The following is a 22,451-nucleotide window of genomic DNA, read 5'->3' as shown; positions in this document are numbered from 1 at the left end:
ATTCCCAGGTGTGCCTTGTCCGTTCTCCCTGACTTTTTAATCTCTAAGGCAAAGGTTCTCATACTTGATGATTGAATGTCAATTTATACCGATGCGGTATGCTTCTCGTGAGGCTAAGCCTAAAACTCTGCATTGTTGGACCATAGAGTGCTTCAGAGTGCTTGCGCATTTTTTCCCTGCAGATGGAGTAGAAAAAAAAGTGGCGCAATAGCAAGCTACGAATTGTGTGCCAGTATACCCAGCACATGATTTTAACCCCAGTTGTCATTCGGTAGTCATAGTAGACAGAAGCACTCCAATTCAACTGTTCCTGGGAGTGGGCTTATCTATGAACCAGTTTATACTCAGGCTCGCATATTTGTCACATTGTATGTTTTCTTACTGCAGATTGCAAATGAATTAATGAGGATGGTAAAGGGGTATTTTTTTGTAAATGTGAAGCCAGTGCACACTGTACAAAAGAAGATAAATTTCTTGCACAGTGATGCAAGGTGCTGCGCTTTTGATTTCTCGAATTTTCCTTTCTCAGTTTGCTGCCATACAGGAGAAGCTCGGTGCCCTGCATGAAGTGCTCGCATCGCTCAATCTCAAGGCCGACTCAGTGCACAGCATTGAGCGAGCTGAGGAAGGAATCGCCAGGCTGCTCAGCCTGTCCACATCAGCTTTGAGGGACTTGCAGAAGCTCTCCGAGAGTGCGGAGCAGACCTCCCGCGTTCTTCATGGCATCGACAACAGCCTTCACGCCAAGAGGTACGACATGGGCTCGGACAGAAATGCGAACAACTTGCTCGAGGGGGACGCCAACAACCAGCTCGCAACGACGGCATCTTGGACGCAGAATTTTGGCGGCATCAACCAGACGCTCGAACGCCTCGAAGCCAACCAGAGAGTGCTAACAGACACGCTGGAGGAGATACAAGCGGTGTTGGCCAGCAAAATGAGCTCGGGCTCTGCGCCTCGCGAAGCGCTGGATTCGTCGTATCTGCCGTCGAATGGTCACGTCGCCACTGCACCGTCCGCTACTGCGGCAAGCGCGGACTTGTCCGACATCAAGGAAGGCGTCGGGCGCGTGCTGGACAGGCTTGACTTCTACGCCGACGAGATCAAGAAGGCGTCGCAGTCGGAAGTGACAAACGCGACCCAAAAAGTCGTCGAGGCGTTTGCAGAGTACCACGCTGCCACAAAACAGGAAATGCTCAACTTGCTGAACAAGGTGGCATCGTCTCAGCAGAAGGCTCTTACCACTTCTGGCGTGGGTCATTTGGCGGCGAAGGGCTGCCGTGGTGATGAGGAAGCCTTCAATGGCTCGGCCTTGTCAGACGAGTTTGCCGAGATCAGGTTAAACCAGAGCACCGCGCTTCGTGAGCTGCAGAGCCTGAAGGACGAGCTTATCCAGATGGACACGAGTGGCATGTTTGCGAGGCTAGAATCGTGTCACGAGAGGGGCATCGAGCAGGTCTCGAGGATTGTGGAGCCGGTCTCAACTGAGCTGAAGTCTATGCAGGTAGGTGAGCCCTTTCAGATGGTTTGTTCAGATGGTAGATGTAGAGTGTTTCCTGAATGCTATATTATGCTTAACATGGAAAGTCTGTATTGCAGAAGCCCACAAGGTAGAGCAAAGAGAAGCAGTTGTCATCCACATTTTTGTAGCTTCTTATTGTTCATGCAGCTGTAATCGTGCTGAAAGCAGCGCGCCATTATTGTCATGCTGTGCAAAATTGGCATACATATAAAAAGATTGCTTTTTCATTTCTTAGACTAGGCTAGGCTACATTAGTGTTTATTCCATCAACTTTTTTTATATTCCTTCACTCGGGTAACCATGCATAAGCAGCATGAGGACCTTCTCAGCCGCATGGGCGAACCCGGCAATGTGCCGAGTTCGGCTCAGTGGCAGGAGGTGCTGCACCGGCTCGACGGTATGCTGGAGCAGACGGCCTCCCTGCGGAAGAAAGACCGTTCCGGCTGCTTGCGCCGCATATCAGCAGACCTCGGCGAGAACATGCCAGACGCCGACCTCACGGCTGTGCTCAGCAACCTGGCCACGACGCTGACCGACCTCAAGAACGAGGTGCGCAGGCGTGAGAGCCTCCGGAACGAAGCCACACGTACTACTTACACCGTGAGTAGGTCCTCATTTGTCTGAAAAAGTTGTGGCACTTTTAAAAGATCTTAAATTTGGAAACATTTCTTCGGCTATCCCAGCCCTATCTGTCCATCTGACAAAACTCAATACGGTGACCACATATGTAGCCCCTGCAAGGAACTGAACCCAAGCTCACAGCATGGTAGCCAGACACCTATCCTCAACTCTTATGTCAGCGGGGTAGAAGGCAGCACAAAATGGGTGCAACTTAAGATAGGAAGAGCATTGCCGCTCTGGTGCTGTCAAAATGTAGGAGTGGATATAAGACACGCACGAGAAAGGCTATATAATGTCTATGCATTCAGTGCATCTAGCTGCAAAAGCACCAAAGCCAAAAGCACTCACCTTCATACTCTGATCAGGGGCACGATCTTGTATGCATTCTACAACAGAATGTGTATAAGATCGTGCCCTAGAAGGTTATAAGGGAAGTTGAATAAATTTTGTATGTTGTTGCGTTGTTGCATATGCTGCTGCATAACTTACATAATGATCATAAGTGAGTGCTGGTACAATTATTTGAATTGTAAATTGAGTGTTATGTAGTTTATATTATTTACTAATTCCAGAGATTTCGTTCGTTAAAACCTCAAAGCACTGAAGAAGTACTTTGCTGATACATAGTATAGGTTCCGTTTACTGCAGAAAGATGTGCAGGAGTCTGTTTTCAGAAATTTTTGGCATTAGAATTAAATGTAGAAGCTGGATTTTACAAAAAAAAGTATACATGCGCTGCTTAATGAAGGTAAACTTTACAAAAAAGTTTGAAGTCTTGTTCTTTCTGAAACAATTCTTTTTGTGTGTGTTTGTACTGCCAATTCTGCTGTTTAAAGCGTCACAACATGTGACACTTTAACAACATGAACAAGTGGCTCTGTTCATACAGAAATGTGAACATTTTGGTCTTTGATTGAAGATCTTTTTACATAAGAACCAAAAATGTTGCTGTGAGGTTTTCTCAAGAAAGAAAAAAAAACGTCCTTGGTATCAATGCAACATGTGAGCAATTTATTCTCAATGGGCGTTCATTGACAGGCCCAGGCTGAGGAGCAGCAAGCTGCCAACACCACAAGTCTCGCCAAGGAATGCTTATTAGGAGATGCTAAGCTGGCTAAAGAAAGATACAGGTGAGTTTGCAATAAACCAAATGAGCAAATGTGCATTTTCCAGTTTAGTTTTGATTGATATTTCTCGATTTATTTATTTAGGCATACTGCTAACCCTCTCTTGAGGGTTGTTACAGGGAGGGTCAGAAATTGAATTGCACAAGAATAAACATGTGAAGAGCATTTGTAGAATCACATTTGTAAAATGTACCACACTTGTAGAAGAAACACAGTTACATACATTTGCATTTCATAGCATTTGCAACATATTTGTGACTTATGGAACATTTGTAAGGAAATGCAGTTACGCACAGGAACACTAATAAGCTATACAGTTTGAGCAAAATGCGTATCAAGACCAACCTCAGAATCACTCAAGGTAGTTTTTTGCACCACATCATGCGGTTATTCTTTCCACATTTTAATGGCATCAAGAAAGAATGAAAAGTGAAATAAGTCTGTTCAAACCAGTACTGGTTGTATGAATGTACTGCGTGTTGTTCTTGGAAACCTTTTGTGAAAATGTGTCAGATAATCATCCTTGTTTATTTTTGCCATCTGCATGTATTGTCTGGAAAAGTATCATATCTATGCTTTTTATTGATGAGACAACCGTTTATGCATGCCTTGTTGCTTTGTTTTAATTGAATATTTTCCCTCCATAGTCGGATGAGCTGCCTATGGAGTCAAAATATTCAATTAAAACACAGCAACAGGGCATGCACGGTGGTGGCTGCGATATCCTGATCCCTGCCGACCTCCTCTAAGCCAGCGCAACCAGTCTTCGTACTGGTCCCCTCTTTTGGGTGCAATAAAGAGACCACCAAGACCACCTCCAGAGTCGGTTTGCTTACTTATTTATGCTGTAGGTTCGGTTTTCTGTTTTTACCTGAATCCAGATTTCTCTGCTCATTTTGTAATTTGTCTCCATTAATCATGTGTGGAGGGTCCCACTGCAGTCTGCTGACTTTTGGAACCTCTCCTGCATATTCTTTCCGTGTACTATTCATGTTTTGCAAACCCAAATAAGCTTGAATTTGGAAACTTATGTTTTTATGTCCTTGAGTTCACAGGTTTTGTCTTCTTTTATTCCAACACAGGAACAAGAGGGCTCTGCTGAAGTATAAGTCGGAGCTTAAAGGCATCAAAGAAAAGCTTAAGGTGAGTAGGAGAAAAAAAAAAAAAAATTGGCAGCTCTGAAATTTCAGCTGAGCTTTCGTAGACTCATTCAAGGATCTTTTTTTATTCTGCAGAGCCTGAACCATGCTTTCGATCGAGATGGTTTCACAAGTCATCACCAGATCGACCGTCACGTGTCAGAATTGCAAAGAAAGGTATGTTATGCTTCTGCTGGTAGATTTGGTGTCACTGCACACATTACATGGCTATGTCCATACATGTGACTCCTGCCCAGACCCGCCGTTACTGTACGATGGGGGTTGACCTGTGTGTTTCAGATTGACCTGTTGTCCCTGAAGATTGAATCTGATCGCCACTACCGAATGGATTTGGAGATTAGCGACCTTAAAACAGGTAGAAAACTGAATTTATTTATTTACTGAAAAACATCTTACAGGCCCGAAGGCATTGAGTAGGGGGTGTTACAATGAAATCACTAGTAAACTTGTAAGGAACAGGGTTACAGTGCAAGTTAATAATAACAACCAAGAAAAATACAGTGCAGCAAAATTAGCAATGCAATACATTCGCTAAATTCAACAGCACATTAATGAAAAAAAAAAAAAACGCAACACTTCGTAAAAATAAGCAAAGCTTGAAAGTTAAATGCACCGATGGCACCAGTGCTTTCAGAAACTTTCTGTGTTGAGTCAGTGGATACTGCTGGTCATTTATTCATTGGATCAGAGTTGATCATAGCTGAAAGCAAATGCGACGAAGTCTTGACTGCAGCTGGGTTGAATGGCTATTACAAAATGTGGGGGTCATGAATAGGGCATAGGTGTGCGCAGGGTCCTACATTATAGGGATCACTACAGTTCGGCGGCGAAACCCATGAATGTTAATTCTCTGAATTGAAGTTGTGGGAAGGATACAATATGGCATGAAGTTGGGGGATAGGGCAAACCTAGGCATACAAATTTGTCCTGCTGTGCCTTAGATTTGTCTAACCAATGTTTACACACTGAACTTTGTTTTCATTGATCCCTAGAAATGCAGCAGATTAGGCAACAGATGGCACGAGAAGAGCTGCTCAAGTCAACCCTGGGCTTCACGGTGAGTTCACTTGACTTGTAAAATGGAACAAACAGGAGCACACTCAAAACAAATTTGTTTCAGCATGAATGCATTTTGTGCGCCGAATGGTGTGGTTGAACTGCCCAGGTGCAGTTTCCAACCTGTCGTAAAGTTGAAGAGCTTCTTCAAAATTCTTGCAGGAATGTGCAGGGCTGTAGATGTAGATGATGTATGTAACATGCTTGTCAAAAACCTGCTTCTTCTCTTTCTGCATACTTGATTTCACCTCAAGAACATAGATGCTTGGAAGTCTTATATGAAAATTAGATGTTGCTTTCATGCTGGTCTGCGCGGTATGGGTGTGGGTTCATGACATTTAAACCAACAGTCTTTTGTGTGCCATGCCTCCTATTCATTTTCATCTTGGTTTTGTGAACAGGCACAACCTGAGAGGCTTGAGCCCGAAGAAACACGTCCGAAACGTTTGGAACAGAATGGGCAACAGGACTTTCTATTCGAAAAGTACAGGAGCGACCTGTCGGTGAGCATTTTCAACTCATCACACCTCTTTGGTTGGCTTGTGAAAAGCTTGGAGATAGGTGCAACACCTCTGACACACTCCTGTGCAATGTTTTGTCTTGCCAGAGCTTATGCTGAAGGAGCATCGAGACTGTTCACGATGTTAAACTCTCTCATGTTCAAGGGCATTTTTGCTGAATGCATTTGCATTATAATTACAGGCAGAGATAAGCAATCTGCAAAGGAACCTCAGCTCTGAGCCGGATCTCCATTATTCCTGGTTGTCGTCGAAAAAGGGGGATACGCCAGAGGAAGTCAAGAAGGTAGACGTGTCAGCCAACAAGAGTTTTCCCAGGTAACTCTATTGACGATCTATCATTCGTTGTCTTTTCCAATGCACAGGCAACGCTTATCACTACACATTAACGGAAGCAGCCTTGTTAGGAGTGCGGGAAATCTGATCAGTGGAAGTTTGCAGTGCGGAGGGAAGTGCATGGAAGAGAATAATTGTCACCCGTCTGTAGCGTGAAGCTTCAAGCTACAGAGGAAGCAAGTTGTATTTCTGAGCGTTCTGGTGTGTGCGCAGGCGCAAGCCGCCGAGCCAAAACCAGTCTACGCCGTATCGAGTGCCACTGTTTCCCGAGCATCTGCCCAGTTGGCCCATGAGTCCGGTAAAGAGGACAGCCCCGCCGGTGCCGACGCAGAGCGCAGCCACACGTCAACGCGTTCAAGCCATGTTGGATGAATCTTTTGCAAGGCACATGACTGCAAGTAAGGTCAGCTCGTAGTCCCCAAGCACTATCCTAGAAAAATATACTGTTAGTGGAACCTCATAGCAATTGCAGATAAAGTATAACATCATCACACATTATTGTGTAAAAAATTTCTGTGCATTACGGTGGAATTACCATTTTTCTAAAGGGCTAGAATGAAAAGCAAATGTTGTATTGCTCCTGCACTCAAGGTTATGGTTCTAATTTCTCGCTGAATGAGCCAGATTTATGTGGGGGCAATATACAAAAACGCCCACGTGCGGAGTTAATCCAGACACCCCACTACTCATGCCGTCCCTTGACTGAACGATCAATTGGATCGTTCATTCAATGTAAACAGCTATTTTGGCTCGCATTCAGCCTTTAAAGTGTGATCACTTGTGATTTGGCACTGCAGCATGTATGTTAGAAAGCAAACTTGTCAATTCATGGGCAGCAAGTTACCGCGCAAAGATGTTGGCAAATGCAATGCATTGTTGCTTTTTTTTTTTTGCTCAGCCATTAGTGCCAGCTCATGCAAGCACTGCACTATACTTTCATCTATCCGTAATTAAAACGTGAAAATGGTCTGAATACATGCCGACCAGATCGTAGGCAAGCCTATGCATTTATAAGCTTGTTCTGACACTTGTGGAACAATGGGACTGACTTTCTTTTTGTACCCGGTATCCATGATTAGCAATTTTAATTCTACCTCATAGATAGTTCCAATTATTGGTTGGCAACTGATTGGGAAGAGCTAATCAATGACTGGGGCATGATTTTACCTCAAGGGCATTGCAGCTTATGGGAATTTGGACGTGAAAAAATAGCTTACGTGTAAGAGAAATGCAGATGCCGACCTTACATATTTAAGGACACTTGGAAAGTAACTTCATGCTTGAAACTACAGCATAAAACTGCGCAAGTTCAAAAATGAGACATGACAGAGAAGTTCTTGTTTGTTGTCTCTCATTTTTCATTATGTGTTGTTTCATGCTGTAGTTTCAAGCATGGATTACGAAAACACCCATGACGGAAGGATTCATTGTGATAATGATTCATTGGGAACAAGGCTCCCATCAGGGTAGATGAAACGTCTTATTCTTTTTCGGTCTGTGTTACTCCTTACCTTTTCATCATGATACTTCTGGCCAGGTGTGTTTTCGTCAAAACCTCCACTTCAGCAACACACCCGGCACACTGTTCTTTCGATGAAAATTATAAACATTAATTCTTCTATATTGTATGGGCAAGTAGTTGATTTCGGTGCTTGGATTGCAACGTTTATGCGCGAGATCTTTTACGTGTTGCTTGTGAGATGATGTATATATTGAAATCTTTGTTCAGGAAAGATTAACAAAGAGCACTGTAACAGAAAAGCCCACAAACATCAGCGGGAAAGATGGGACACAGTGCTAACAACACAGTTGTTAGTGCCATCTCCCATCTTTCATGTCGACGTCTGTATATATGACTTCATACCAACTAGCTCGTAAGTCTATCCTTCCAAAACCAAAGGGGCTTGTGATGCAAAAAGAACATCCAAACCAGTGTTCTCTGTTTGTCCTAATTGCTTTTATCGTAGCTGTGCCTCATTGTCTGATGCTTGCTTGTAGGAAACACCTTTGTGACAGCACCAAGCCTCGAGGTTGATGGCATGGACGCTCAGCTGAAAAAGTCACTGGCCGAGCTGACAAACTCTCTGGAAAAAACTTATCTGGTGTGACGCCGTGCACGATGTTGTTTGTTGCTAGTCTTAGGAACCTTTTTTTTTAGCACACACTGGGCATTCTTCTGTGTACCATAATACTGTATTTTCTCGCGTATATCCCACACATGATATACAGATAATTTGGAGCTGTAGTCGGGGTGTGAGTTATTGTGCGATTTTGGCACGCGAGATGGCTTCATCGCACTGCTTCACAGTAATGCAAAGAAGCTGGCTACACGGCAGTATGCGGTTATCTTTTCTAAAATTATTTTGCTGCGGTTATATGGGCTACATGCAGGGTTGGGTTATACGCGAGAAACTGCAGCCATAGCCAGCCATACGGCTTAGCCATAACCGTGTAGCCATAGCGTTCGTAGAGGCCATATCTTAAGTGTCACCGCTCAAAGCCATACAGGCGCACAGACACAGTCACCACTGTGCCGAGTTTGTTGCAAATTTTAAATAACCTCATTTTGCTGATCTCCCCCGCTCTGCGTTTGTTGATTAAGGTAGCTCGATGCTATTTTTTGTTGTGCTTCTTTTGAGCTTAAAGCTTTTACGCAACTTCATTTGTTGATTGCAGCAGAAGCATCATGTTATATATAAGGAAAAAGGTGTACGTTTCACCATGTTTAAAGAAGTTGTGTCAGCCACAGTTTCAACATATCCAATGTTCATATAAACTCCCAAGCAGGTATCGGCAACAAAAAAAAGGTTGCAGTCAGATCTGCGTACTTATTTATATTGAATTATTTGTTATACAATATATGTTTTTTATGTTGAGGTACGACTGTAATACAGAGTAGGGTATACAATGCAGTCTACTTATACGAATAACAATTACCGGATAGACTACATGTGCTCTCTACTACTTGCATCATTTAGAGCAGATGCTTAAAACGGACCCGTGTGTATAAAAAAGTGGCTTAATGATCAGCATTTCTGAAGCTGTTGTCATCATTGCAAGTGGACTGCACTGTTAGTAAGTATATTTTGAAGACAGATCTGAGCTCTCTTAAGGTGCTTAGCTGGAATGAGCCATATATACTCGTAATATAGGACTGTTAAAGGAGCGGAGACAAATATTATTTTATTAATTTTTCATATTTCTTTTTACCTTTTTTTACGCATCACAAGAGTGGGAGTGTGCGCATTAATCATGCAGCGCACCTTAGCCACTTTGAAGTGCCTTCTACATTATTTCTCAGCAGTGTTTTCTCTGCTGAGTTGTCGTGGCTGTGACATAGGGTGCATAGCAAATTTGGCAACCAAAACAGTCTGTTTATAATGATTACAGCACAATTACTGACACAAGAAAATAATAGATGCAACAAGTGTTTACCACAACTGAATTCGGGCGCTTTCGCGAAAACTCGTGAAAGCGCGAGTTTTCTGAAGTTTTAGTGGAGTTTGTCCATATGATGCCTGAGAAGTATATTCATCTCAGAAGTTCAAATTGGAGTTTGTGTGGTGCCATTTGTCTTGATGGAAATTGTACTGTAGTGAGTCAAAATGTAAGAATGCTACCAGAGCAGATGCATTCTTCACTTGCAAGAAACACTTGCAACTCGCTGTGGAGCTCTAAATGTGGTAAACGCCTGCGTTCTGCAGGAAAGTACATGCCATATAGAAAAAGCAGTGAAAAGGCAATGTATGCATTTTATGTGACAGGATTACCGCTGTTACAGCTGTCATCCTTGTGCTCATACTATCATGCTGTTGTAGATTAGTTTATTTATGCGACAATTTGATATGCTGAAGGCACAACACGGAACACATGTGCACATAATTCAGTCAGTGTTTAATTCAATCAGTGTATTGAGAGATATCATGTCATGTCTTGTAGTAGGCGATTCTGTTTAAGGCAGAAAAAGACCTCATGCAAGATTTTTGTCTCCGCTCTTTTAGGGGTCTTTGAACTTTCGCATTGCAGGCAGAGCTCTTTTTACGTTGCTTTTTACTTTTTTACACTATTATACATTATAATTTTGTTTTGCACTGTATTTTTTTCATGTGCACCATTGTTGCATGCACGGCTGCAGCTTTCTTTTTCTTCGTTGCAGAAGAGCTTGTTAGTGCAGTCCTGTTTTGAATTTGATCACGCCTTTAGATGTTAACTCTATTTCACCGTGGAAGAAAGGGTGTGAATTGAATGGTTGTGTTTTTGTGTGTGTGTGTGTGTTGCATGCAGCAAAAAAATCTATGTGAAAACATAGTGAAAACGTGCAGCTTTGAAATCTGAACCAGTAGAAAAATCAGGGTAGCCGAAGGTTTGCAGAAACAAGATATTGTGTGTGACAAAATGAACAAGGCATTGATGCCGTACCAAGCCATGATTGTCGCCATATTTTAAGCATGTTAATACTGGAAATATTTCCGAACGTGTGATACATTGTCTCTTGTATCTTCGAGGAGGTAATATTGGAGTTGTTGTCCTAGATCTTGATTTTGTTGCGTCGAGTCATGGACACTACTTTCGTCTATTGCAAGTGGACATCATCGAATCACCATTTAGATTGGGATGCTGGAACGCGGGAGTGTCGTGTCATCACGCATTGCCCGATAGGTGTGATGCATTTTCGTGGATGCACTGCCTTGTAAAAATGTGCCTTGCAACATATCCTCCTTCATTCTTGTTGAAATGCCTGCAAAAGAACACATGCGCTCTGAAAACTGAGAGTATGATAGTAAAATACCTTGTTAGCAGATAATGGGCTTTATTCTAAACATGTGTCCTTAATCTAGTTTTATTAAACTGCTGGTTTCAAGTTTTTAGCCCTTTTTGCTTCACTTGTAGTACAGCTCTCAGTGATGTGTTATTGACGTTAATGATTTGATCAACTTTCACACCTGCGACGTGCCGCCTATTGTCGAGATGACTACAGAAAAAGACATGCATGTGTATATGTGTTACTAGTACTTCACATAATTCATGCATAAATAGGCATGGACGATCTGCACCTTCAGAGAAGCTGTGCAGTGAATATCTGGCACGTTTCAAAGATCAGGTCTACTATCGCATCACATCGATGGTGTCCTATGTATTTGTTACACCAGCCTAAAATGTGCAGCATGCAAAGTTGGTAGGTAATCCTTCATATAGGTACTACTCTAAATCGATGATTTTTCTTCGAAGTTTTGTGTAGAAATTGTGGAATGGTTGTTTATATTCTATTTATATTTGTTTTGCAAATGGTTTGCGCTCATGTTTAATACAACAGATAATGAGAAGGATGATCTCTAAGCGCCTTGCCTTTTGTAAAAAGCAGTTTTAGGCCAGTCAGAAGCAGCTTTTTTGAGCAGGCTGTTTGAAGATGTTTCAATGCAGCAAGCACAGACCTGTAGAGTAGTGTTTGGAATCGTATTGATGTAACACACATACATTGTGCATGTGCAAGAATTGTAACAGTGGCTGCTTGAGTTGAAAGCTGCAAAATTCCGTAAGCTGCTATTTTCACTTTTGCTTTTTTTTTTGTTTATGCAACTCATGTTCTTGGTAAAAAGTTTTTTTTTTTACAGCACTTAAAAGCACGCTTCTTTGACTATTACTTACGCACAAGAGGCACATTATTTGTTTTACTTGTATGTCATTATTCAAGTCACTCATAGAATGCACGATTTATATCATACCTGTGTATGTTTGCATGTGGGAATTTCATTGCACGCATTTGTTTTGAGGATTTATGCACACACAGCAGTGCAAGTACAGTTCTTTAGTAGTAATCTCTTATCATGGTAGCTGTGATGCCTTTGTACAATTCATGACTGGCAGTTAATTCTTGCTCTGACTACAAAGCTTAATTACTTGTTGCCTATCTTTGGCAGTATACCTGCCATCCGATATAATCAGTCAGCTCAGATAAAAATAATAGAACAATTGTAAATGACATAAAAGGTTTGTTGGCAGCATCAGTGTTGTTGTGGGGTCATGTGAAGATCAAAGTGTGTGCTTTACTGCTTTCTGTCCAGCACTATTTTTCTGTCTAAGTTAAGCTTTTTAATGCCAATTCATTTGGAGTACACATCCTATCGCAACTTTTTTTTTGATGGCATAGACTTACTGCTGGAGGCTTACTGCTGGAAAAAACAAATTCTATAATAGGAGCATTTTGGAGCGCATCTAGTCCTTATGAAGTACCATATTTACTCTCTTTTAGCGAGCGAGAGCCTGTTCATCGAATCTGTAATGTAGCTTTTGAAAGCTACAAGAAAGGTGGTATTTTCTTTTTCTATATCGAGCTATCTTTAGCTTGTACTATGCCATTGGAAATGTAATCTCCTTATATGACTGGAGTCAACTGGCAATGGTTCAAACTTCAAAGGGCCATAATTCTTTCTATTATTAAACATTTGAGTAGTAAAAGTTCAGTTTAAATGCAGTCTAAAACTATTATGGCTATTCTCATAAAGATGTATAGATAACCAGAATTCTGAGAGTTCAAAGTAGCCAAAATTCTCCTAATCATGTTTACAAGCCAGGTACAAAATGTGCTAAAACATATCGGGCCTTGTAAATATTGTGAGATATACATATGTATGTATAAATTTGAATTTGAGATTACAACAGTTTTGAGTAATGGGAATTTGAAATATTGTACGTCCACTTCACTGGAGTGCTTTTTAAGAAAACATCTTAGCATTGTTGTTAGTACATGTACAAGTACGTGTACATGTGCTAAATTGTACATGCAGTATGTGTACAATTTGGCACATTATGTACATGCTATAAAGTGCTAGTGACACCAGATTGTTGCTAAATCTGCGCAACTCATTTTAGGTGCCATGTCTGCCTCTGCTCACACTTTTTTTATATTTACGTATTAAGGAACATGTTGAGATTGTTTGCATTGTTGGTACTGCTTGTTATTGAGAATGTTCATAACATGAACTGGAGTTCTATGCAATCATTTGACGTTCCTGTATGCTGTCTTAAACAGGGCAATACAAAGTTTGAACTGTCTATTGCACAATCAGTATAACAGTGACAGTGTTAGTTTAATTTAGTAATGCAAGAAGGGTTAATAACCTAACCTGTCATGCTATTCAGCGTTCCAGTGTTAAATATGAAAGTGTGATACGGAACTTTCCAAGACTCTCACTTGTGCACAATGTATGTTGAATTTCATGTCTATAAAAAACTGCAAATAAACTGCCTGCATGTTTGATGCAACCGCCCATACATATAGCAAGGTGCAGCTACATTTAAGAGCACATTATGAATCACTTGTGGCACTGACGTGCCACACAACTTTATGCAAACGCTGCATAAAGTGTGTTTGCATAAAGTTTGCATAAAGTGTGTGGCACTGACGTGCCACACAACTTTATGCAAACGCTGTTTATAGCTTTCACAGGCATTGACTAAAGTTAATTTGCATAGCGCTATCTTTTTGTCTTGTGTTATTTTTGACATGGGCTCAACAGAAGGATTTCACCTCTCGTCTCAGTCATTAAAGGAATCCAGACAGATCTCATGAAACCCAAAAGAGAAGCTTTTTGAATATTGAACTGAATGAGTTGGCACACAGTGCTCACACAACAATGACAAAGAAAAAAAATGGCCTGCACATTTCTTCCTTCTGTCCTCATCTTTGTGAGTACTGCACAGGAAACGGAAAATTTTTTTTTACTGTGGTCACACGAGTTTATTGAAGTGACATCGATGTGCTAGTTATCAGCCATATAAATCCTTTTCTTTTGTTTTGCATGTCTATACCTTATGTTTTCACAATGGTACTGATGACGACAGAGAGGCACTTGTCTTTTTGTGCATGTCCATTTAAAGGGCATTGTCATTAATGAGGTGCTGTATTGATTATCGCACTGCATTAGTGCAAGCTGAGAATGTTGTAACGCTTTCAAATGTGCGCTACTCTCTCAAGAGACTACAAAAGCTTCAATCATGTGGTGTTTGCTACTGATGGCCTGAAAAACTTCATGGTGGGAAGTGCATCAGGGCTAGAATGCAAAGCTCTTGAATGCAACTTATCATATGCCTGCCTGTCCATTGCGCTTTTATGCCGACACGTGCAGACATTTGTGGATGCAAAGTAATTCCCAAAGTGCACTTCTGTGCTGTTGCACGAATGGTTGCAGTCAGGGGCGTAGCCAGAAATTTTTTTCGGGGGGGGTTCAACCATACTTCATGTATGTTCGTGCGTGCGTTTGTATGTGTGCGCGTATATATACGCAAGCAAAATTGAAAAATTTCGGGGGGGGTTTGAACCCCCCCAACCCCCCCCTTGGCTACGCCCCTGGTTGCAGTGCATCTTCTCAGCCCTTCTGGTGCCATCCTTACCTTTCTAATTAGAACAGCTTTTGATCAGAATAATCGAGAAAATTAAGTCTGTGGTCACTCGTTCCATCGTGTTGCTACAACCGATTATTTCATGCGCAGTAAATAGATCCCAAAACACTAATGTCACTCTTACAAAACACTTTGGAAGAAGTAAGACATCACATAGACAATTAACATATTCTTGATTTTTTTCTTGTCTGTTATAAAATTTTTGATCATACGCAGCATAAAGGTTGTCTTCTTCCACTTTTATGCATTTTCTCACCTTCATCTTGGCACAGATATGCGTATAACTCAGTTTAGTGAAATTATTGTGAATTATCTTTTTTTTTTTTTTTGAAGACCATATCATTTGTTTTCATGGCAAATACATCTTGCTGCGATTTTTTCTTGTTATCTTGTCTTACAGGGGGACAGTAAAAGTAAACATTGAATTGTTAAGAGGGGTGGATTATTTCTTAAAAACTATATTGCCGGTAATATCACAAGTGCAGGCTCATTAGAAACACCGACATTCATAGGGTAGTGTGACATCAAATATTTCGAAGTATTTTTTACCACTTCAGCGGCACAAATAAAGTTCCCGAAACTTGCCATTGTAAGTCTTTTGCTCTCTTAGCCAGAGGTGTAGTTATTTTTACGAATAAATAATTGTCTAGCCTGTAGCAAACTCTGTCCAGATCTGTGATGCCGTAGCAATCTGGTACAGGAGCTTCAGGCAGCATTGCCACCCGTGAAATAATTTATTTCTTTAATGTCGCTGTAAACAGGATAATGTGGTTGGCGGACGAAAGTATTTGGCACTGGGAGAGTGTTACACGACTGCCAACTTGCTGAGCTGCGCGAAAAAGAATGGTTGTCCTCGTGCACCCAATGTATACTTTAGTGCCTCTAAAAACCATGGCTGTTTTTATTAGTATTCCGTCAGAGTAAGCACAAGGGTGCACCTGAAGAGTTGGGAAGATGCTTGTGCGCATCATTGTATATAATATCGAAATATATTTAAAATTTTCGAGTTGTCACTGCTACTTTTCCATACTTAAGATAGTGGAGTGCGTTTGAGCTGCAATTTTTAAGTAAACCAAGAACATTGTGAGCTGTTTCGGTGGCTTCTTTCTTAATGGGTACTGTTGTGAGCTGCCTGATGGAGTTGGTGTGCCAGGAAAAAAAAATTATTGCTGCAGAATTTCTTGTTGTCCAGCACTCCAAAGATTTGTAACAAAGGACTCAATCACTTTTTGTAATAAAACATTTTGAAAGCGGGAAGTGTCGCCTCCGGTGTCCTGATGCTTCATTTGTTGTGTCACCCTGTTGCATAATTGTTCGGTGGTGCGCACTACGGCGCACGCATACATGCCCGTTTTTAACGGCACTGTTAGGAGCACGTGCCAATTGCGCGAAAGCATTACCGAAAGGCGTGGCAAGGTAATACCACCACATAGAATTATGTGCGCAAACCAGGGCATGATGTAATCACTGCACACATGATGTTCAGGAACGCACCTTATCACGATCACGCCATCGCAGCGGACGCCAGAACGCTATCCTGGCTTCGGTGGGCCGATTGAGCAAAGTGCGACAGTGTATCCACTCAGTCTTTGCCGCACGTGAATGAGCCACAAAAGTATGGCTAATAACGAGGGAGGGGGTCAAGGGGAGCGGAAACGTTCGACTGTTTATTCAACATATTGTCACACTTATGACGAGAACCTTACGTTGTTCTGCGTGTTGGGCTGGTTAGGCCAAGAAGCGGCTCAGTCCGAACTTCTTTGTCCTCTTCTACCCGTGGGTGCTCACACAACCATGCGGCATTAGTCCCCCCTTTGAAAAGCATCGACTCGATGCTTGTAAAAAAAAGAATAACTACAACACGCGCAGACGCAGAGAACCAGAGACTAAGTACCAATAGCCGCAGGGAAAATAAGATGACGCACCGACACTTGCGCCATGTGCAAACAGGAAAATAGAAAACAACCACAGGAGTCACATGGTAACAGAAGTAGCGCGAACGGACAAGGGCTACTGTGTGTAGTACGGCTTGAGTCGTACGACGTGCACGGTTTCGGGCCGAAGTTGTCGACGTGAAGACACTGCGCCGTCCGGAAATACTTCGTAGGTGAGGTCACTGACACGTCGGAGAACCTTGTACGGTCCGAAATAGCGGCTCAGAAGTTTTTCAGACAAGCCTGGTCGTCGGATAGGTGTCCACACCCACACTCGGTCGCCAGGGTGGTAGGCGACGTTTCGACGGCGAAGGTTGTAACGTCGCGCATCTGCGTCTTGTTGATGACTGATGTTTACGCGAGCCACTTGACGAGCTTCTTCGGCGTACTGGGTGGCGTCTGGAGCAAGTTCATCGCTATGATCGCACGGAAGCATAGCATCGAGCATGGTTTGCACGTTGCGTCCGTAAACAAGGCGGAAAGGTGAAAATCGCGTTGTTTCCTGCGTTGCCGTGTTGTACGCAAACGTGATATATGGCAAAATCTCGTCCCAGGTTTTGTGGTGTACGTCCACGTACATTGAGAGCATGTCTGCTATGGTCTTGTTAAGTCTTTCCGTCAGTCCATTTGTTTGTGGATGGTAAGCTGTTGTTTTTCGGTTACTTGTGCAGCTCAGTTTAAAAATGTCTTCCATCATTTGTGCCGTAAATGACGTCCCTCTGTCCGTAATCACACATGACGGCGCGCCATGTCGCAGGATGATGTGGTGCACGAAGAACTTCGCGACTTCAGACGCCGTGCCGCGAGGTAACGCCTTTGTCTCGGCATAACGGGTCAAGTAATCGGTTGCCACTATAATCCATTTCTTTCCGGTGGACGACAAAGGGAAGGGTCCTAGAAGGTCCATTCCCACAAGGTCGAATGGAGTCCGCGGTGGTGCAATCGGGTGGAGAAGGCCCGCGGGTTTCACAGGGGGCGTCTTGCGACGCTGGCACTCGCGGCAGCCTTGCACGTAGCGGTGTACGCTAGCCGATAGTCGTGGCCAGTAGTACTGCTGGCGCACCCTGGCGAGAGTCCGCGAGTAGCCCAAGTGTCCTGACGTGGGCTCGTCGTGGCACGCAAGGAGGACGTCATCACGCATGTCAGCTGGGACAACGAGGAGAAAGGCTTTGTCGCTACCTCGCGCGTTTTTCTTGTAAAGGATGCCCCTTCTAAGACAAAATGATGACAGCTCGCGAGCAATGTGCCGAGGAACGTGGGAGTTTCGGCCTTCTAAGGACTCGATAACAGGGCGCAATTCTTGATCTGCTCGCTGTCTTGACATGAAGTCAGAATCGCTGACTGCTCCGAGAAAAGCATCGGCCTCCTCTAAGTCCATATCGGGATGCCCCACAGGTGCTCGAGAAAGCGCGTCGGCATCTTCGTGTTTGCGCCCAGACCTGTACACAATCGTGATGTCGAACTCCTGCAAGCGCAAGCTCCATCGAGCGAGACGGCCAGACGGATCTCTGAGATTGGCCAGCCAGCACAGCGAGTGGTGATCAGTCACCACTTTGAAGGGACGGCCGTAGAGGTAAGGACGGAACTTTGCCGTCGCCCACACGACCGCAAGGCATTCCTTTTCTGAAGTAGAGTAGTTGGCCTCGGCTCGGGAGAGTGTACGACTGGCGTAAGCGATGACATACTCAGCGCCGCCGTGTCGTTGTACAAGGACAGCGCCAAGTCCGACGTTGCTGGCATCTGTGTGTACTTCAGTAGCAGCGTCCTCGTCAAAATGGGCTAGAACAGGTGCTGTTTGCATTCGCTGCCGTAACTCTGCGAAAGCTGCATCTTGTTCTGTAGTCCAGGCAAAGGGTACATCATCTCGGGTCAGTCGCGTGAGCGGTTCGGCTATCTTCGAAAAGTTGGCAATGAACCGACGATAATAAGCACACAAGCCGAGGAAACGTCGCACTGCTCTCTTGTCTGACGGAACAGGGAAGGCGGCGACGGCGGCAGTTTTTTCTGGATCGGGCCGAACTCCATCCGCACTCACGACATGTCCCAGGAATTTCAGCTCTTCATACCCGAAATGGCACTTCTGGGGTTTTAGCGTGAGTTCAGCAGAACGAATGGCTTCCAGAACCATTCTTAGGCGCTTGAGATGTTCTTCGAAGCTCTCAGAGAAGATGACCACATCGTCGAGGTATACAAGGCAGCTTTGCCACTTCAAGCCAGCGAGAACGGTATCCATCATCCGCTGGAAAGTGGCTGGAGCAGAACAGAGGCCGAAAGGAAGAACTCGGAATTCATAAAGCCCATCTGGAGTTACAAACGCTGTCTTTTCTCGGTCTCGCTCATCAACCTCTATCTGCCAATAGCCGCTCTTTAAATCGATCGATGAAAAATACTTGGCGTGTCGCAACCTGTCGAGAGAGTCGTCGACCCGTGGAAGCGGGTAAACGTCTTTCTTGGTGACGCTATTGAGCTTCCTGTAATCAATGCAGAATCGTAGCGTTCCGTCTTTCTTCTTCACTAAAACGACTGGCGAGGACCACGGGCTGCTGGACGGTTGAATAACACCATCATCGAGCATCTCCTTTACCTGTGTCTGAATAGCTTCGCGTTCTTTAGCAGAAACACGGTAAGGTTGCTGTCTGATTGGGCGAACGTCATCGTCGGTAATAATTCGGTGCTTCGTGAGGGGCGTTTGGCCGACTCGAGACGAAGAGGCGAAGCAAGATTGAAATTCCTTCAAAAGGTTGTGAAGTGCGGCCTTCCTGTCGTCCGAAAGCTTCGAATTGACGTCGATGTGGTCCAGAAACCTGTCACCATCACTCATTTCCTCGGACGCGAAGCACTCCGTGACGTCAGCTACAGGGTCACCATAGGCCACAGTGGTGCCGCGGAAAAGATGCCGGTGCTCGAAGTTGAAATTCGTCACAAGTACCTGTGACCGTCCGTCACGAACACGCACAAGACTTCGGGCTGCGCACACACCTTGAAGCAGCAAGAGTGATAGGTTGCTCTCGGCGACCGCGTCACCGTCTCGGAGATCTTCACAAGTGACCTCTATGAAAGCAGTCGCTCGTGGTGGCAGCGTCACGCTTTCGTCAGCAACACGCAGCGCAGGTCTACGACAGCTATCGGCGTCTCGATCTGTTGCGCGTTGCGTCGAGAAGGTCACCATTCGTTCGCGGAAATTTATAATCGCGCCGTTCTCGCGAAGGAAGTCCATGCCGAGGATGAGCTGACGAGAGCAGTCGCGGAGGACGAGGCAGGTCACCACAAATGTTGACGCACGTATTTTCACTCTTGCGGTGCAGCGACCCAATGGTGTAACAACATGTCCTCCAGCTGTGCGAATACGTGTTCCATTCCATGGCGTCATCACTTTCTTAAGACTAGTGGCCAGTTTTCCGCTAATAATTGAATAGTCTTCACCCGTATCCACCAATGCGCTGACCTGAAGACCGTCTATCAGCACAGGAATGTCGAGCGAGACTCGGTCACTGTGTTCAGATGTAGATTACGGCGTTTCTCTGGCACTGCACTCAAACGGGGATTTAATGTCCTCGGCGTTTCGCGCAAGCGTCGATGGGAAGTCTTCCGCACTTTGAGTCCCAGCGACCTCGCCCCCGAAGGTCGCTGCCTTCAGTTTTCCCGACGAGGGCTTGGGGAACGTCCCCGTGCCGTCGCCCCGAAACGTGGCCCAATGGCTGCGGGTCGCCGTGGGGATGGTGACCGCGATTGACGTCGTGCGAAGGGTACACGTTGCTGGGCGAGGTATTCTTCAATCTCCCTTGGTCTCTGACCAACTTGGGGACGAGGCGAATTAATGGCGAAACCGCGCAGTCCCAGCTGTCGGTACGGGCATTCGCGGTAGATGTGACCGGCCTCACCGCAATGGTAGCAGAGAGGTCTTCTGTCCGACGTACGCCAGAGGTCAGACTTCCGCGTAGGTGCACGGCGACCGTCGATGTCCAAACCAGCGTGTGCTGATTGAATTGTAACTGGCGGCATTATCTGGATCGGGACTGCGGGGCTAGCGACCGGCAAGGAAGAGGCTGGCATGCGCAAGGCTTCGGCATACGTACGGCTCCGAATATCAGTGGACACAAGAGCCGGTTCCACATTGGTAGGCATCGGTTGATAGTGACGGTTATGCAGCACCTGCTGGACCTCGTCCCGGATAACACTGGCGATGGAGCCTACCTCGGGTTGTCTCGGCCCGTACAGCTTCTGCATTTCTTCGCGGACGACAGAGCGAACGATTTCGCGAATCCATTCAGTGCTGTTGCTCCCAAGGGTGGCGCGAAATTCGGGAGACGATGCGGTATTCACTTGCCGGTCGAATAGGGCAGACCGCTGATGAAGTACTTTCTCCATCGTTGCGGCTTCAGTCAGAAACTCGGCTACACTCTTTGGAGGACTCCGCACCAGACCAGCAAAAAGCTGCTCCTTCACACCTCGCATAAGATAGCGCAGCTTTTTTTCTTCTGGCATTGCAGGATCCGCTCGCTTGAAAAGCCGTGTCATGTCCTCCACGTACATTGTGACGGTCTCGTTCGGCATCTGAATGCGTGCTTGCAGTGCACGTTCAGCACGTTCGCGGCGGTCTGGGCTCCTGTAGGTCTCCAAGAGGCGATGCTGGAACTCGCGCCAGGATGTCAAGACATCATCTCTGTTCAAGAACCATGTTCGGGCGCCGTCCTTTAAGCAGGAATAGACGTTGCGGAGCTTTGCGGCGTCATCCCAGTAATTGATCGCTGCGACACGTTCAAACTCACTCAGCCAGTCGTCTACATCTTCAAACAGCTCTCCGTGAAAGGGACTAGGCATCAGCGGATTCTGAACGGTGCAGTAGATCGGTGTAGAAGACGTAGGAACTTCCATGGCGGCTTGAGGTGAAGTCATAGTCACTGCGTCAGTAGGCTGTTCCGGTGCCTCCGGTGGTAAGCCTCGTTGGCGGCGGCTTGCTCTGTGAACTGGAGTGTTCACGGGCACAGGGCTTGTGTTTCGGCTACCGGGCGGGGTCTTGTGCATGGGGTGAGTCGTGAGTCGTCGTACCCAGCTCCTCCACCAATCTTGTCACACTTATGACGAGAACCTTACGTTGTTCTGCGTGTTGGGCTGGTTAGGCCAAGAAGCGGCTCAGTCCGAACTTCTTTGTCCTCTTCTACCCGTGGGTGCTCACACAACCATGCGGCAATATATAAACATGCGCAGCAAGCTAAGCAAACTTCGAGCGTGCCGCTCGAAGTTGCACATGCCGCTTCTGTACTGAAACAACCCCGAGGTCGTTAAAATTGTTAATGTGTCGAACCGAAGGTTCTTAGCAAGCACTGATATCGGGCGCTAGTTGGTACTGATCCATAGCCTCTTGTGCGAAAGACACGTAACGCGGACCAAGACAAAGCTGATCGCAAGACAATTAAAGCTTGCTGAACCATGACACCTGGCTGCGCATTTGTTGTTGTGAAGCTGCTGCTTTGTGATTGTGTCGCGTACAATTATTTTGAAGAACTTCTACATGATTTCCAGCACACAAAGAATGGCGCGGCCGCTATAGGCTGACTTGTTTGCATGTGACGCATTATAACTTGTTAGCAACCAAAATAATGAAATGTTTTTTTTTTGTGCAGAATGGTAGAGGACGTCCTTGACTTCAGTTAGAGGGATTTTAAAAAAATAAAAAAATGGCCTTTTTGAGAAAACTATTTTCAAACTTAGGCGTTTTTGGTAAACCGCTTACGTTTGAGCACAATTATGGAGTGAAACGGAGAGCTGTAAAACCA

At 44.8% G+C, this 22,451-nt stretch overlaps 1 protein-coding gene across 1 annotated transcript in view; it reads left to right on the top strand.

The window, feature by feature from the left end:
• LOC119396264 (ankycorbin) overlaps positions 1 to 13,593 on the top strand; it is a 37,617-nt gene extending 24,024 nt beyond the window's left edge. The window contains exons 16-26 of the mRNA XM_049417025.1: positions 530 to 1,525; positions 1,832 to 2,122; positions 3,182 to 3,273; positions 4,353 to 4,413; positions 4,506 to 4,586; positions 4,710 to 4,785; positions 5,423 to 5,487; positions 5,888 to 5,989; positions 6,189 to 6,322; positions 6,554 to 6,738; positions 8,339 to 13,593. Of these exons, the coding sequence (XP_049272982.1) occupies positions 530 to 1,525; positions 1,832 to 2,122; positions 3,182 to 3,273; positions 4,353 to 4,413; positions 4,506 to 4,586; positions 4,710 to 4,785; positions 5,423 to 5,487; positions 5,888 to 5,989; positions 6,189 to 6,322; positions 6,554 to 6,738; positions 8,339 to 8,448 (2,193 nt within the window). The 3' untranslated portion in view covers positions 8,449 to 13,593. The remainder of the gene's footprint in view (positions 1 to 529; positions 1,526 to 1,831; positions 2,123 to 3,181; positions 3,274 to 4,352; positions 4,414 to 4,505; positions 4,587 to 4,709; positions 4,786 to 5,422; positions 5,488 to 5,887; positions 5,990 to 6,188; positions 6,323 to 6,553; positions 6,739 to 8,338) is intronic.
• Positions 13,594 to 22,451: the final 8,858 nt, after the last annotated feature.

The sequence above is a fragment of the Rhipicephalus sanguineus genome, chromosome 6 (assembly GCF_013339695.2).
Source record: "Rhipicephalus sanguineus isolate Rsan-2018 chromosome 6, BIME_Rsan_1.4, whole genome shotgun sequence".
NCBI classification, from domain to species: Eukaryota; Metazoa; Arthropoda; class Arachnida; order Ixodida; family Ixodidae; genus Rhipicephalus; species Rhipicephalus sanguineus.
The sequence above is the reverse complement of the archived record's forward strand: the minus strand, read 5'-3'. Positions and strand labels throughout refer to the sequence as shown.